General features: G+C 37.6%; 1 protein-coding gene across 3 annotated transcripts; it reads left to right on the forward strand.

The window, feature by feature from the left end:
* The first annotated feature begins 2,697 nt into the window (after window positions 1-2,697).
* On the forward strand, window positions 2,698-7,155 carry LOC149828786 (transcription factor bHLH68-like). 3 transcript variants are annotated; one of them, XM_090016970.1, is made up of 9 exons: window positions 2,698-3,077; window positions 3,357-3,579; window positions 4,164-4,241; window positions 4,340-4,405; window positions 5,056-5,121; window positions 5,300-5,332; window positions 5,441-5,488; window positions 5,722-5,766; window positions 6,716-7,155. In XM_090016970.1, exons 1-9 carry the CDS (start codon window positions 2,824-2,826, stop codon window positions 6,848-6,850), a joined length of 948 nt encoding a protein of 315 aa, XP_089873096.1. In that variant the 5' UTR covers window positions 2,698-2,823; the 3' UTR covers window positions 6,851-7,155. The 3 variants fall into 3 exon arrangements, with proteins under 3 accessions (XP_089873096.1, XP_089873095.1, XP_089873097.1); XM_090016969.1 differs by having other exon boundaries at window positions 2,699-3,077; window positions 5,300-5,350; XM_090016971.1 differs by having other exon boundaries at window positions 2,702-3,077; window positions 5,036-5,121.
* Window positions 7,156-15,228: the final 8,073 nt, after the last annotated feature.

Consider the following 15,228-nt stretch of genomic DNA (forward strand, 5'->3'; position numbering starts at 1 on the left):
CGTGCTTCAGAAAATTCAAAAGAAGAAAGAACTTGTGGCACCAATATGACAAATTCCCTAGATTTTGCAAAGATGGTGTAAATCCTAATGTAGCTAAAATTTCCTCGTATATCTAAAACTTCCCATAATCTAAGGAGTGTGATAAGGGAAAGGAGAAATATGTAGAATGTAATCAATGTAAACATTGTAAATGAGACTCTTTTCTCAAGTCATTGTTGAAAGAGAGAATGAAAATCCTTGAGCTGTGGATGTAGATCTTGAATCGGCCGAACCATGTTATACCTGGGAGTTGGTGTTCTTTGCTTGAGCATCGTGTTCATTTACATTTCGATCCTTCATGATTGTTTATTTTAAAAGTCAAGATGAATATCACCATAAACACATGCAGTCCCTTTGGCTAAGTCTATCAAGATTATAACCTTGTCAAGAAAGACCCACAAGGCTTTGCACACTTGCCTGGTTGGATCAGCTCAAAGAATTCAAGTTGAAGGGCCCATGATGTGCGCCCATTGCCATAAAATACTAGGTTTCCTGGACGGCAAGAAGTGTGCAGAGGGCTTCTAACCACTTAGAAGCAGCCGGGCTATACCATAATCCCATCAGGTGTACCAGATACTGGCATGAATGTCGCCTCAGAAACCATAAACAAAAGTTTCAAACTTTTAAGAAACCTGTCTCAATTACTTGAGAAATGCATGTCATCTTATGTAGAAACACATTTCCATTACATTATAAATGAGTATCAAGCTTATTTCTATGAGTATTTTTTATAAAACAACAATTTTATTTTACAAAGCTATTATTTTTATCAAGATTTTTAAATATTATAATTTATAAAAAAATTCTTATATGGTAACGATTGATTATATATATATATATATACATATATATATACATATATATATACATATAAGTATCTTTATGAAAATATACACTTTGTATCAACTATTTCTCAAAGTTGTATCATCAATGTGTTTCAAACAAAAATGTACCTACAACTTTTTAAGCCCTCACGTATCTGCACCAGGACTAGTATCTGTATGCATTTCTGACAACTGCGGGCTATACAAAAAGGCACCAAAGTCTCCTCAGCGGCTCAGTGCCACCACATGAACCAAGGTTTCTCCTTATTAAATTAAAAAAAAAATGACAGCAAGGTCATTAGCCCCCAGTGTAATGCAAGCACATGGCATGGTTGAAGGAAGAATAGAGACCCATCTTAAGCAGATCAATGGTTTTAGAAATGATGTTCTAGGACTGAATTTTTTGCTAAATAAACAAAGGAAGACATGAAATAAATTTCATGCTTAAGATGCACACGAAATGTCTATTTAACTTTTTCCCAAGAGATGTTTTTGTTACTATCTTTATATAGGTATCTCGATCATGGTTAAATATAAAGCCCGTGCTAATAAGCTTCAAGCCCTTGTCAAAATGCTTTTTTATTTCTTTTTCTACTAGTTGGAATTTAAACTAAGGCATGTGTTTGTGTCTGTCACATAGAAACGCCTAAAAGGATATCGAACATGCCATTTTTTTTATTTTTTTAATTAAAAACAATATATACTGATGTGCTAGGACACAAAGATACACGGATAAGACATGCAACTAGGGTTCGACTCGCAGGTTCATTTTTTTATTTTGTAAAACAGAACAAAGGACATGGAATTTTTAATTTTTAATCAATAGAAACTATATTTTAATATTAAAAATATATTTTATTAAAAGAATAATTAAAAACATTAAAATTATTAAATAGCCTAGATACTATAAAATCCTGAGAAAAGGTAATAGGTGCAAAAATTAGATGCTTTGTGACTTTTTCTTATTTGTCATTCTCACCGTGTGGTATGAGAAGGTAACTAAAAAATCTTCAACATTTCTTCCTCTCTCTCTCTCACACACACAAACACACACAGGGTAGCTTTAAAATGACATTGTTTAAATTTCTAGCGATATTATTTTATATTTTACCTTATTCTAAACGGTGTTTTTTCTTTTGCCTATTAATTATGGTAGGTATAGTAAATTCTTTTTAAACTTTTCGCGTTTTAATTATATCTGATTTCATAATTTAATTTACTTCTCATAACAAAATTAACCTAACATGACTTATCGGGGCCGTTACTGTCAGTTAAAGTAATGGCATGTACGTGTCAGTGTGGTTTAAAACAGCACGTCCAAATGTGTCCGCTCGTGTCACCAAGGACACATGGCTAAAATGGCATATGCCTGTGACAGAGACTGAGGGAGACGACAAAGGAATAAAGTGCAGTATCCCTGTGTGAGGCTGCAACTAGGGTACCCTACTTTCTACTTATATCAGTCTCTGAAAGAAGAGAAAGAAAACCCGAGTTGGTTTTATGTCCCGAGTCTTAAACTTGATCCGGTCCGCCCGAAAACCAGTGAAAACCTAATGCTAACCCTAAGCATTCTCTTAAGCTTTATTAGAAACACATTTTCCTTTTCGTCTGGGAACACTGTGACCACCTTTTCTGCTCCTACTTTGTGATAAAGCAAAAGCACATGGAGAGAGAGAGAGAGAGAGAGAGAGAGAGAGAGAGAGAGAGAGAGAGAGAGAGAGAGAGAGAGTAAAAAAACAGAAAATTCAAAGTTAAAAAACAACTATTTTTTACCGAAAAAAGATGAGAAAGAAACAATAATAACAACAAGAAAACATTCCAATGAGTCCATTAGAGACTCAGTTCAATCTCATCCCATCCATCCAAAAAAGAAGCAGGAAAAGAAAGGAAAAAGATACCACAGACCAACCACACCGACCAGATTCAGGCCGCCGGAAAATTCTCTCGAGCTAACGGCATCATGAACCGTGGGATGTTGCAGACCTCGCCGGTGCAACAGATGATGGGCGGCAACCCCACTTGGTGGAACCCCAACAGCGTCCGACCTCCTCCACTTCTAAATCCTCCTCACCCACCACCACCAAATACTTTGCTACCTAACCACACTTGCTCCACCTCCTTGATCCATCCATACCCACCTCCATCTTCACTTCTTGTTAACTCACCATGGAACGAAAGCCAAGATTTTCCAGACTCTTGGAGTCAATTACTACTGTGATCTCTCTCTCTCTCTCTCTCTCTCTCTCTCTCTCTCTCTCTCTCTCGTGTTTTTTCTTGTGGATTTATGATTTAAATTAAATTAATTTAACAAACTCTTCTTTTTTGCATTTACTATTCTAATCTCTCTCTCGTGAGTGCTTGTTTTTGTTGATCTATGACATGAATTGGTTTGCTTCGACTACCATCTTATCTTTTTTCAAAATCTTTGAATTATTTTCTTTTGTATTAAATATATGTGCATAAGAGGTTCTAAATTTTTGTGGGTTTTTTCAGAGAGGGCTTGGTGGGTGAAGATGAGAGAGCTAGCTATGGAAATGGCCATGTGAAAAAAATGTTGAATTGGGAAGACCAGATGCTGATTCCCTCCTCTAGTGCACACTACATGGCGCAAGTGAAGCAGGAGCAGCTTGATGCTGGTCGGGTTTACTCTTCTCATCGTAATGAATCTCAACAGCACCATAATGAAGAATTTCAGACAACAAGAACATGGCCACAGGTCAATCACCTTGTCTCTTCACCTAGCTCTTGTATCACAAGCTATAGCAGTAATCTTGTTGATTTCTCCAATGGCAAGACAGGGAAGCGACACCACCCATCAGATCGCTCACAGGAAGTAATTACTAAATCTTTTGAATACCATTTTAATGAAACAAAAAAGAGAAAAAGGAAGTCAATAAAAAATTAAAATTTTTACCTGCAGAATTACAAATTGAACTCATTGATATTAAGTAGGATAAGCTTTGGGGCTTATTCACTGCTGAAAAATCAAATTTCATGCATATTATGGTTCTATAGTAGGAAGCTCAGAAACAAAGAAAAGGAGGACAAAATATCACTAGCTTGATTCTTATACATCGATGGTGTATTAAGTTGACTATTTATTGGGAGATTTATTGTCATACAACATATTATCTCAGCAAAAGAGAAAGAGTAGATATACATATCTTTTGGCAAACTAATAGGAAAGTATCATCCTTTCTGAAGGAAGTTAAAATAGGAAGCTATCATTCTTCTCAATCAGTGATTATCATTACCACTTCTCTTTATAAATGATTTCATTCTCTTTTCTTTTTAAATCAGTGCAACAGCTCGGCAACAGGTGCAGCACCTAAGAAAGCTAAGGTTCAGGCCACCGGTCAAGGGCAGTCTACATTCAAGGTCATAATTTCCATCTGATCAGAGTATTTCAAAATGTTTCAAAAAAGCGGCAACACCAAAAATGGAGTCTCCTTACCATATTTTCTTGTGTTTTGCAGGTTAGAAAGGAGAAATTGGGTGACAGAATAACAGCACTACACCAACTTGTTTCTCCCTTTGGAAAGGTATTAGCTTAAATAGTAAATTTATGATTGGATTTGGTAGTCCAATAAGATAGCTAGATTATTTTTTCTTTTATTACGGGGAAAAACCGTTCAGGGATGGGAGACGGCGCTGAAAAGTCTTGCCAAGTTCTGGTCGCAATGCCCCATGGTGTAAAACCCCAAGACCACCGGCCTCGCCCAGCAGGGAGCCAGCGGCTTTAGCCTTTAGCCTTGTAGCAAGAGATGCACAACCCAAGATTCTGGAACTCTTGATATCCTTTAGGATCAATGCCTTAAACTAACCCACTTAGCCATGTGTGCGGAGCCCGTGTGAATAACTAGTGGAAGTTGCATTTCCCAACCGAGACAATCTTAGTCTTGAATCCACGAAGGGTTAATTCCCAGCTTGCTTTAAAAAAAAGTGTTTGAAAGAAGGAAAGCAAACTTTTCGAGCTCAACAAACAATGAAATTTCATAATGTCAATCACTACATTAATTACTTCAGTAAAAATGCTAAAGAAGAGTTGCCTCTGTGCTAACAAAAAAGTAAATAACTATTAATTTATTTATATATTTTGTTTCTGTGTTTACTTTTTTTTTTCTTTCATGGCTCAGTTTTTAACTTATGCTGTTGTTGGGGTCTCATGCTAGATGGGCGGTTTCTTTTGCAGACTGACACGGCGTCTGTATTGCTGGAAGCTATTGGGTATATCAGATTCCTTCAGGGTCAAATCGCGGTGATGCCTCCCTTCTCTTCATTTTCAACTTACAAACAAAACCAAGAATCTCTCTCTCTCCCACACACACACACACACACACATACGAAAACAAACAAAAGTAAAAAAAAATCGATGGTCATCTTTAGTTCTTGAAGTTAGCATAGTCAAGCTCAAATATTCTCCTTATGGTTTGCAGGCTCTTAGCTCTCCGTACATGGACAGTGCCTCAGTAAGTTTGACACAGTCTGTAAGTTACAACACCTAAACAGTTATTTAGTTAAGAGATGACCACAATATGAGAGAGAGAGAGAGACGATTTTTTTTTTGGGTGTGTCAGGTACAAGGTGAGAGAGGCGGTTGCAAATTCCCCGAAGGCCAAGGACAGGTGAGCTTTATTGGATCGATTGTAAAGACTATTATTTTATTTGCAACGCCTTCACATATAATGTATTGAGCAGTGTGCTGAGCTTTACAGCCTTTGATTTTTCTGTTAAAATTGAAAAGCATGAGTGAGAATATATCCAAATATCAGCACTGAATCATTTCGTAATCGAAGAAAAAAAGGTGCAACTTGTGCTAATTCTTTTATTTTTTTTATACCCCTTCCTTTTCACACAGTTACTGAGCGAATCATGCTTGAAGAGGAGAACCACATCAGACCAGGTACAAAACTACCTCGCAAGCCCCAAATTCTAGTTATTCATGATATTTGCTCATGAAAAGAAAATCTAAACTACCACCACCAAATGGATTTCATTTTGACATTCTCTTGATCAATGATGCCTTTTAGTTGCCTTTAGTTCTTTTCAACAAAAGGTAACTCCTTTGCAGTATTCAACATCTAGCTATTTTTAATTATTGCATAAAATCCAAAACTAACAACTTGCACACGGGCGTAAATATACACAAAAAGAAAGCTTGTTAGTAGGTCAGGTAAACAGAATAAGGAACTCATGGTTGGGCTTGTAAAGAGCTTGGGGAAACTCATAAAATAGGCTGGGCACATCGAATACAAGGAACAGGTGTTTGGCTCATACAAGTTTATTAAATAGAGGCATATATGTTTAAGATAATTTTGTAACAAATAATGTAGTGTAAAATAAATAGATGAAGTATGTTCGGCTTGCAAGCAGCTAGTTTGAAGTTCAGATTCTATTGCCTCTTGCTTTGAGTCAATGTATTTTTTTTATAAGCGGGTCAGCTTAAGTTTGGCTCAATAGGCATAGAATCCTAATCCTATTACTTTTAATTTTGGAATAATGCACTCTTTCTAATTCACCAAGCTTGAACTCGGCTCATTAAAGTGAAGCTCGTCATGAGCTCAAGCTTGGGTCGACACATCATAAAAATGAACGAAGCTTGTGCACATCATGTTCAGTTCATTCAGCTTGTTTACCAACCCTACTTAGTAAACCTGCCTCTTGGTTGAGTCACATGTGACATTTATGCTGTTTGCAAAATTGTAGTATCCAAGAGGACTTGGTGTGTGTGCGCGTGTGTGTGTAGTGTGCACGTCTGTGCATGCATGAGAACTGGCATCTATTTACACGTTATCTTCGGTTGTCTTCGTTATCAATCATGAATTTATTGTTAGTATTTTTGTATCTAACAGAAGGCAGAGGATGAGCCGAAGAAGGACCTGAGGAGTAGAGGGCTGTGTCTTGTGCCTGTTTCTTGCACTCTACAAGTTGGTAGTGAAAATGGAGCTGATTTTTGGGCAGCAGCAATTGGTGGAGGATTTCTTTGAGATGAAGTTCCTTTCTAGCACGCCTAAGCTTAATGAAACGATATAACATCATGAGCAGTCAATCTGCTCATAAAAACAAAGGCTGATTGCTCATGATGCTATGCCCCTTTATCTTGCAATAAGAGAGTCCTGCTGCTAGAACCGCAACCTTCTTTGTACGCTTTCCTTCTGTTCTTAGTCGTTCACGTACAGTTTTCACAGGTTGTTTCTTGTATATGTATCCACTAGGCATGGGTATGCCACCATTAAACTAGTGTATGACTTGATATTGCTCTAGCTGAAGCAAGCAAATGATTCTAAGCTCCTATACTTCAACCATTGGCGACTTCTCTCTATCATTATTAATTTGTTACAAGGTGAGGTCGTTTTAATGTTGTAAACACATGCCATTCTTGGTCTTAGCCCTAACACTAAAGAATTTTTGCCCACGAAGAAAACCTAAATGAAAAGAGAACATATGCAATCATCTCAGTTTCATTCATAAATTCTGTGCGTGAGATGTTTAGCTTATACTTCTTGGTAAAATTAACGAATATGCTCTTCCATTAACAAGAATATGAAGAAATTGGCTTCCGTTAACCATAATCATATCTACAAGGATGAGCATCCGTACAAAGCCATGTATGTTTCAATGTAATCCTATCGTATTTACTATAATCATGCAAATATTAGTCAGCTTCTTCATTTTGTTAATCCTTGTTGACTGATGTATTGATTTACTTAAAGTTCAGGAAGGTAAAGAGAGACAAGGAATGAAATCTTTTAGAAGGGTTTCCAGTGACTTCTAGTGGGTGATAAATCACTGCAAGAGCTTGTGAGACCAATAATCTACAAATAAGATGTAACACTCCGATCTAGGACCTCAAGAGTCCGAGTTTGGTTGGTATTACTTCCCAAAGAGAAAGACTACAAAGTTTACACAGAGAAAACGTCGCTAAAAAAAAAACTTTTTCATTTTATTTCCATAATCAACTTTTTCCTTACAATGTTTACCATTCATAACAAAAGAAAAACAATTACATTATTTTCAATGACAATGAAAAGAAATTATACCAAATGCTCTGCTGAAAAAGAAGAAGTTGCTCACAACCTGATTGGTCTAATGTCTGGAACCTACAGTTGTAATTAAACATGGGGGGTGAGTCTACAACTCAATAAGAAATAATTATAAGCAAATAACAATTAAACTTACAACTGTAGTGGGCTCTAAGCCCCTAGTCTTAGTTTAGTTTTCAACACATCACACATGTTTGTATATTTTAATTACCCCCCATTAATTTTCTCAAATACTCTCTCACAACAAACTATCACTAGGACGGTTATAACAGTTATAGCCGTCTATGATCATAGCAACCCCGTAGAATACCCCAATTCTACATGTTGTCAAGACAATGAACCATACACTTCCAGTGGTCCCCGGACCACAAGGCACTGCAGTGAACTACCACGGGGACCTCACCGGTAGCTAGCCGGGAGGTCAAGCTCTCAATCTCGGTATGGTTCATGCTACATCCTAACCATGATGGTTATCAACCATCCATGGTCCTCCAGATTCCCCAAACCAGTGTGAGTGCAACCCTAAGTCATAACTAAGTTCACACATTGAACCACATTCACAAATTTGTAATGCACTCGTTCTCTCACGAGTGATGTTGTGACTGATCACAAAAATCTCATTCCTAATCTCATGATGACCTTAAGACTCACACCTCTCTCACTTAGCATGCAATGATGTAGTGTCTTTACATCGTTAAATCACTGACGGCCCACTCTTCGTGGTGGCTGCACTCTGATCGCGAACCAGGTAGCCCTTGCCACAGGTCGCCACTTCCAGAATTTAAGGGGTCCTACATGATAATCTCAAAATATTCATTCATATCACATGAATGAACTAAATGAGACTCTAATTTAAACTTAGTCTCATCACAATGCATGATATTCAACGATCATGTAAACATGCAATCATAATTTAATTTCTTTCTATCATGCATGACATATCACAATTAACATGCATATCAACACAATTATGTATATAAATTAACTCATAATGTCAAGCATGGAAGTTTCTTGCATGTCATGATCTCATTCTAAACTATCATGCTGATCACATAACATCTATAACATTACAAATACATGCAACGTAAAAATGTTTATTTATTTCTAAGAATTGCTCATAATATCTCTCACCTCAAGTGCGAACCTTGTACTTTCACCGAAAGTGAGTCTCAAGATGCTCTAACAGTAGGATCTGGTCATTAAAGTAATATATTTGAATTAATTCATAAAACCTCTTACAAAATTACCAAAATACCCCTATCAAATCTTACTCAAGAAATCTCGAATTTTGGATCACTAATTTGGCTGGACTTTATAGACCAACGGATTTCCCTTTTCAATACGAGTCCAATGCACCAAACCTCACTCAATTTCGAGTTCAGAGTGCAAAGTTACGTCCATTTTACTGAAATGGATCTCGAGTATCCAAATGGATATCTTGATCATTTCAGATTTCAGGACAACTCGAGACTATCTTACGATCCGATCTGAATCTAATTCTGATCTGGATCCAATCTCTGTCTGCTTGGAACTAGATCCATTACCTATCTGGATCCAGAATAGTCAAACTGGATCCAGAATATTCTAACTGGATCTAGAACTATTTGACTGGATCCAGAGACGTTTGACCAGATCCAGACCCGATTCTGATATGGGTCTAAGACTGATCCACACTTATGTTGACCAGTCAATCTGGATCTAGAGCAAGTCCAGTTCAAACTGGATCCGGACTAAGAACTGTTAGACTCGAACCAGTTCAGTCCGACCCGGTTTGGTTCAAACCGGTTCGGTTTGAACCAAACATCATAAACCGGTTCGACTAGAACCGGTTCTTACTTTATTATTATTTTATTATTATTTATTTATTTTTTCTTTCTTGACCCGAATCGGGTTCTGATCTGGGTTGGACCCAACCCGACTCGGTCTGGTCTGGGTCGGACCTAGACTGACTCAGTCTGTTCTAGGTCGGACCCAGACTGACTCGGTCTGGGTCGAACCCAGACCAAATACATTTTGTTTTTTGAATAAAGGCTCGGTCTGGGCGCGACCACTACAACAAAGCAGTAGATTAGCGACGACTACATTCCGTTGCTAATCTGTCGCTAACAGGCATAGCGAAGGATTAGCGACGACGAGTCGACGGTATGCTTACGTCGCAAATTTTTCGACGCTAACTGGCGATAGAATAAATTCGTCGCCAGGTCCGTCGCTAATTGCGACAGAATAACGAGCGCTGTATTCCATCGCCAATTCGTCGGTACTAAACGACGACCACGACTTGGCGACGGATTTACGTCCGTTGCTAGATTTATATGAATAGCGACGGATGGTTCCGTCGCTAATCTATCGAAAACACGAAAAAATTTAAAAAAATTATTTGAAAATTAAATACCGAGAATGGTACAATTTATATTTCCTGTAACTAAAAAACAAACCACACAAAAAATTCCACATAAAAGGAATCTACAACAATTAATCGTGCCACCTTAAAATTAACAAGTTTAATTATTTACAATTCAACAATTACAATTAGGAAACATAAAAAAATAGAACTTCTTCAACACAGTTCTCTAATCATCGCCAAGATTTTGTGCGTCTTCTTGTTCATTGCCTTTATTTGTCCCTTCAGATCCGCTACGCTGATTATCGCTAGCAGCCTACACAAGAAAAGAACAGTCATTATTGATAAACAAAATATAATGAAATAAATTACACACTATATGTGATTCTATCATGTGCTCATGTGTGTTCTAAGGCAATAAAAAAACTCTATATGTGATTCTATCATGCTCATATGTGCTCTAAGGCAGGCAAAAAGTTATATATGTGATTCTATCATGCTCATATGTGTGCTAAGGCAGTCAAAAAATTGAATATGTGATTATAGCATGTTCATATGTGTTCTAAGGCAGTTAGAAAAACTCTATATGTGATTCTACCATGCTCAAATGTGCTTTAAGTAAGACAAAAAGCTATATATGTGATTCGATTATGCTCGTATGTGTGCTAAGGCAGTCAAAAAATTGAATATGTGATTATAGAATGCTCATATGTGCTCTACGGCAGGCAAAGCAAAAAAATTTATATGTGATTCTATCATAAGTGATATATGTTCTAAGGCAGTAAAAAAACTCTATATGTGATTTTGGCATGCTCATATGTGTTTTAAGGTAGTCAAAAAACTGAATATGTGATTATAGCATGCTCATATGTGTTCTTAGGCAGTCAAAAAACTAAATATGTAATTAAAGCATGCTCATATGTGTTCTAAGGCAGTCAAAAAAACTTTATATGTGATTCTATCATGCTCATATGTGTTCTTAGGCAGTCAAAAAACTGAATATGTGATTATAGCATGCTCATATGTGCTCTAAGGCAGGCAAAAAACTTTATATGTGATTATAGCATGCTCATATCTGCTCTAAGGTAATAAAAAAACTCTATATGTTATTATAGCATGCTCATATGTGCTCTATGGCAATAAAAAACTCTATATGTGATTCTATCATGCTCATATGTGCTCTAAGGCAGACAAAAAGTTATATATGTGATTCTATCATGCTCATATGTGTGCTAAGGCAGTCAAAAAACTGAATATGTGATTATACCTGAGAGGGACCTGCAATCGAAGATCCTCTATTCAGCACAATACTGGTGATCTCATCTCGGAGAAAGAGGGCGACAGTGTCATGGAAGTAGTCATTCATTGTGTCCTTAATGATCTGACGTACATCATCACCGGAAAGAATAGGCTGCTACTTGGAGCTTATGTCGGCGAAAGTAGCCTGTGAGCCGTAACTGGAAGAAGCAATAACTGGTGAAGTGTTCAGATTACTCCCAAACTCGAACACGACATTTTTTGGGTTCACCTGCTGCAGTCACCCATGCTGCAGGATCAAATGATGGATGCTGAGTAGCGTCATCTCTATATCGCTCTACCATTTGTTGCTCATATGCCTCCTACAAAATAATGTTTAAAGTATGCATTAATAATTAATGATAACATTATGATAACTTGCATATTGCAATGATTATTAATAGAATAAATACATATCGTCGTTGTTCTCGCCTTCTCTGATACGAACCCTTAGTTCATATGGCACAAGCATCGATATTGCACAGGGCCACCAACCCTTAGTTCATATGGCAGATGTATGATCAAATGTTCTATAACATCGAAAAATGCTGGCGAAAATATCTTTTCTAGCAGACAAATAGTGGTGATGACAGAATCCTCGAGATTCTTTACATCTGATACTACGACCTTCGATGCGCACAATGTTCTGAAAAATCTGCTCAACTCAGACAATACCCCCCATATAGGTTTGTCTAACATATCATGGAATGCTAGGGGTATCAATCGTTGCATAAAAATATGACAATCATGGCTCTTCAACCCATATAACTGTCCATCGTCAATCTTCACAGCCCGAGCAATGTTAGAGACATATCCATCTGGAAATCTCAGTTGTCTCAACCATTGACATACATGTTTTATTTGATCAGGTTCGAGCACGTACTTTGCCTTTGGTTTCAGTACTTTGCCATTATACTCTTTGAGTTCCAATTCTGGTCTTTTACATATTAATTTTAAATCCATACGGGCCTTCGAATTATCCTTCATTTTTTCTTTAACATTCATTATTGTATTGAACACATTATCAAACACATTTTTCTCCACATGCATCACATCCAAATTATGTCGTATCAATAAGGTCAGCCAATACGGTAGTTCCCAAAAAATAGATTTCTTCGTCCAATTGTGATCCTTCCCAAATCCACGTAAGGGTGTAGGACATCGGGCATCTGTTAATACATATAGAAAATATCGCAATCTTCTTAGAATCTCTATGCCAGACAATCTTGAGGATGGACCTTCTGTTTTAGTTGTTCCCGCTTTAAACACATTCTTTTGTCGTCAGAATGGATGGTCGCTGGGTAGAAATTGACGATGGCACTCAAACCAGCAAAGTTTCCTTTCATGCCTCAATCTAAAAGCTTTGGAATCCTCCATGCAGTACAGACAAGCCAACCTCCCATGTGTGCTCCAACCAGATAGCATACCATATGCAGGGAAGTCATTGATTGTCCATAAACAACAACCTTCATGTTGAAATTTTGTTTTTTGTAGGCATCATATGTGGTAATACCGTCATCCCACAATACTTTTAGTTCATCAATCAATGACCTTAGATATACATCAAGATTTTGGCCAGGTGAGGTCGGACTAGGGATCAATAGAGACAAGAAAAGATTTGGACATTTCATACACAAGCTTGGTGGAAGATTGTATGGAGTTACAAATACTGGCCAGCATGAGTATGGAGTTGATCTACCCCCAAATGGATTAAATCCATCTGTACATAGACCGAGTCTAACATTTCGCACTTCCATTGCGAAGTTCTGATGAGTACGATCAAAGTGCTTCTAAGCTTCAGCGTCAACAGGATGCGTGATCTTGTTTTCATCGTGTCGAACTTTATTTGCATGTCATCTCATGTGTTTAGATGTCCTTGAAGACATATACAATCGTTGCAATCTAGGAGTGATAGGAAAGTAGCGGAGCAACTTGTATGAAACTTCATTTGATCTCGTGCTACCATTGCCTCTTGTCTTTGGCTTGAACCGAGGATGCCCACATGACGGGCATGATATGTTGTTTTCCTGCTCCTTGAAATACAATATGCAGTGATTTGGACAAGCATCAATCTTTTTGTAACCCATACCTAGAGCGTTGACCTTAACTTTTGCACGATAGAAATTTTGTGTAATTTCTCATCTTTGGGCAACATACTCTTCACAATCATGCACAAACGGTCAAAACATGATTGACTCAAATTATACTCGGACTTTAAATTCATTAGTTGAAGAACTGCAGACAGGATAGTGTGACTCTCACAACCGTTCCAAAGTGGCTCATCAGCATCTCTAAGTAAATCATAAAATCTACTAGCTGCATCATTTGGTGATTCTTCATCTACGACAATTCTTACATCACTAGAACTCATAGCAGAACCCAGTTCTGTTTCTGCGGCATCAAATATCAAATCCGTATATGGATTATCGTAAACCATATTCACCCGTGCATCAAAATCGTTTCTAAATTCTTCTCCATGAAACATCCAGTTCTGATAATCACTCACAAAACCCTTCTTGTATAGGTGATGTCTAACGCTATGAGGTTCTACAAATCGATTATTCTTACAAATCTTGCAGGGACACCTAATCTAACCTGTGGGATCCACTGTACTGACACTTGCCGTTGCAAATTCAATAAAACTGTCAACACCATCCATATATTCATGCTATAACTCATTGTCCACTATCCTACGGTACTTCCATTCACAGTTTACAGTCATTTTTTTATGATGTTACAAATAATAGTCTAACGAATTAAAAGAGAACAATCAGAATGCTACGATGAAGAACATATCAAATTTATCATGCAATATATGATGTCATACAATAACAAAAATTTTGATGCATGCATTGATAACTTAATATTTTCATGTGCAAACTATTAATGACACGATACAATCATTTGAAACATGCTTTCATTATACAATTTCACATGAAAGTCATAATCAAATTGAAAGTTACATGCAAGCATGGATACAATTACATCAAACATTGCAATACATTGTAATCATTCATATCAAACAAATGGCAAACATGTACCTGCAACAAACACACTTCAATATCTCACTAACTACTACCATGCCTAGCATGGACTCTGTAGTCCAAAAATAAGAACACTTCAATATTCATACATTAAAATCATGCTCAACATGATCTCCGAACTCCAACGAAGCAACCCTAAATATCAACAACTAAGTGAGTGTATGAACAATATAGTGTTATATCTAATAAATTAAATAACAAGTGATACGCTTGCATCACTTACTCACCACGGGTATTTACCCGATTTGCATTATTTTTGACACTTACTTACCACAGATGGCTGAGCACGAGCTGGTTCCGTTGAAAAATCAGCACAAAAAAACACTATTTTAAAACGAAGTCATCACAAAAAAAAAACTGTTCTGGCAAGGGGTCGACTCCCCTGCTGTTCCGGCAGGGGGTTGACCCCCTTATGGAACATAGGGGGTTAACCCCCTTACGAAACTTAGGGAGTTAACTGACCCGCTGTTCGGGCAGGGGGTCGACCCCCAGCCTTTCTGCCAGTGAGTCGACCCCCTGCCAGAACAGCAGGGGGTCGCCCCCCTGCCTGAGCAGGAAAGGCTTGACCTCCTGCCTGTTACGGCAGGTGGTTAAACCCCCTACCGGAAAACGCAGGGGGTTAACCCCCTTTCGGAAATGCA

This window comes from Nuphar pumila, chromosome 9 (assembly GCF_984573655.1).
Source record: "Nuphar pumila chromosome 9, dmNupPumi1.hap1.1, whole genome shotgun sequence".
In the NCBI taxonomy this organism is placed as follows: Eukaryota; Viridiplantae; Streptophyta; class Magnoliopsida; order Nymphaeales; family Nymphaeaceae; genus Nuphar; species Nuphar pumila.

Coding starts and splice junctions, on each gene's coding strand:
- LOC149828786 (XM_090016969.1), top strand. CDS start 2,824: ATGAACCGTGGGATGTTGCAGACCTCGCCGGTGCAACAGATGATGGGC. Junction 3,078..3,356: donor TCTTGGAGTCAATTACTACT/GTGATCTCTCTC, acceptor GGGTTTTTTCAG/AGAGGGCTTGGTGGGTGAAG. Junction 3,580..4,163: donor CAACAAGAACATGGCCACAG/GTCAATCACCTT, acceptor TTTTTAAATCAG/TGCAACAGCTCGGCAACAGG.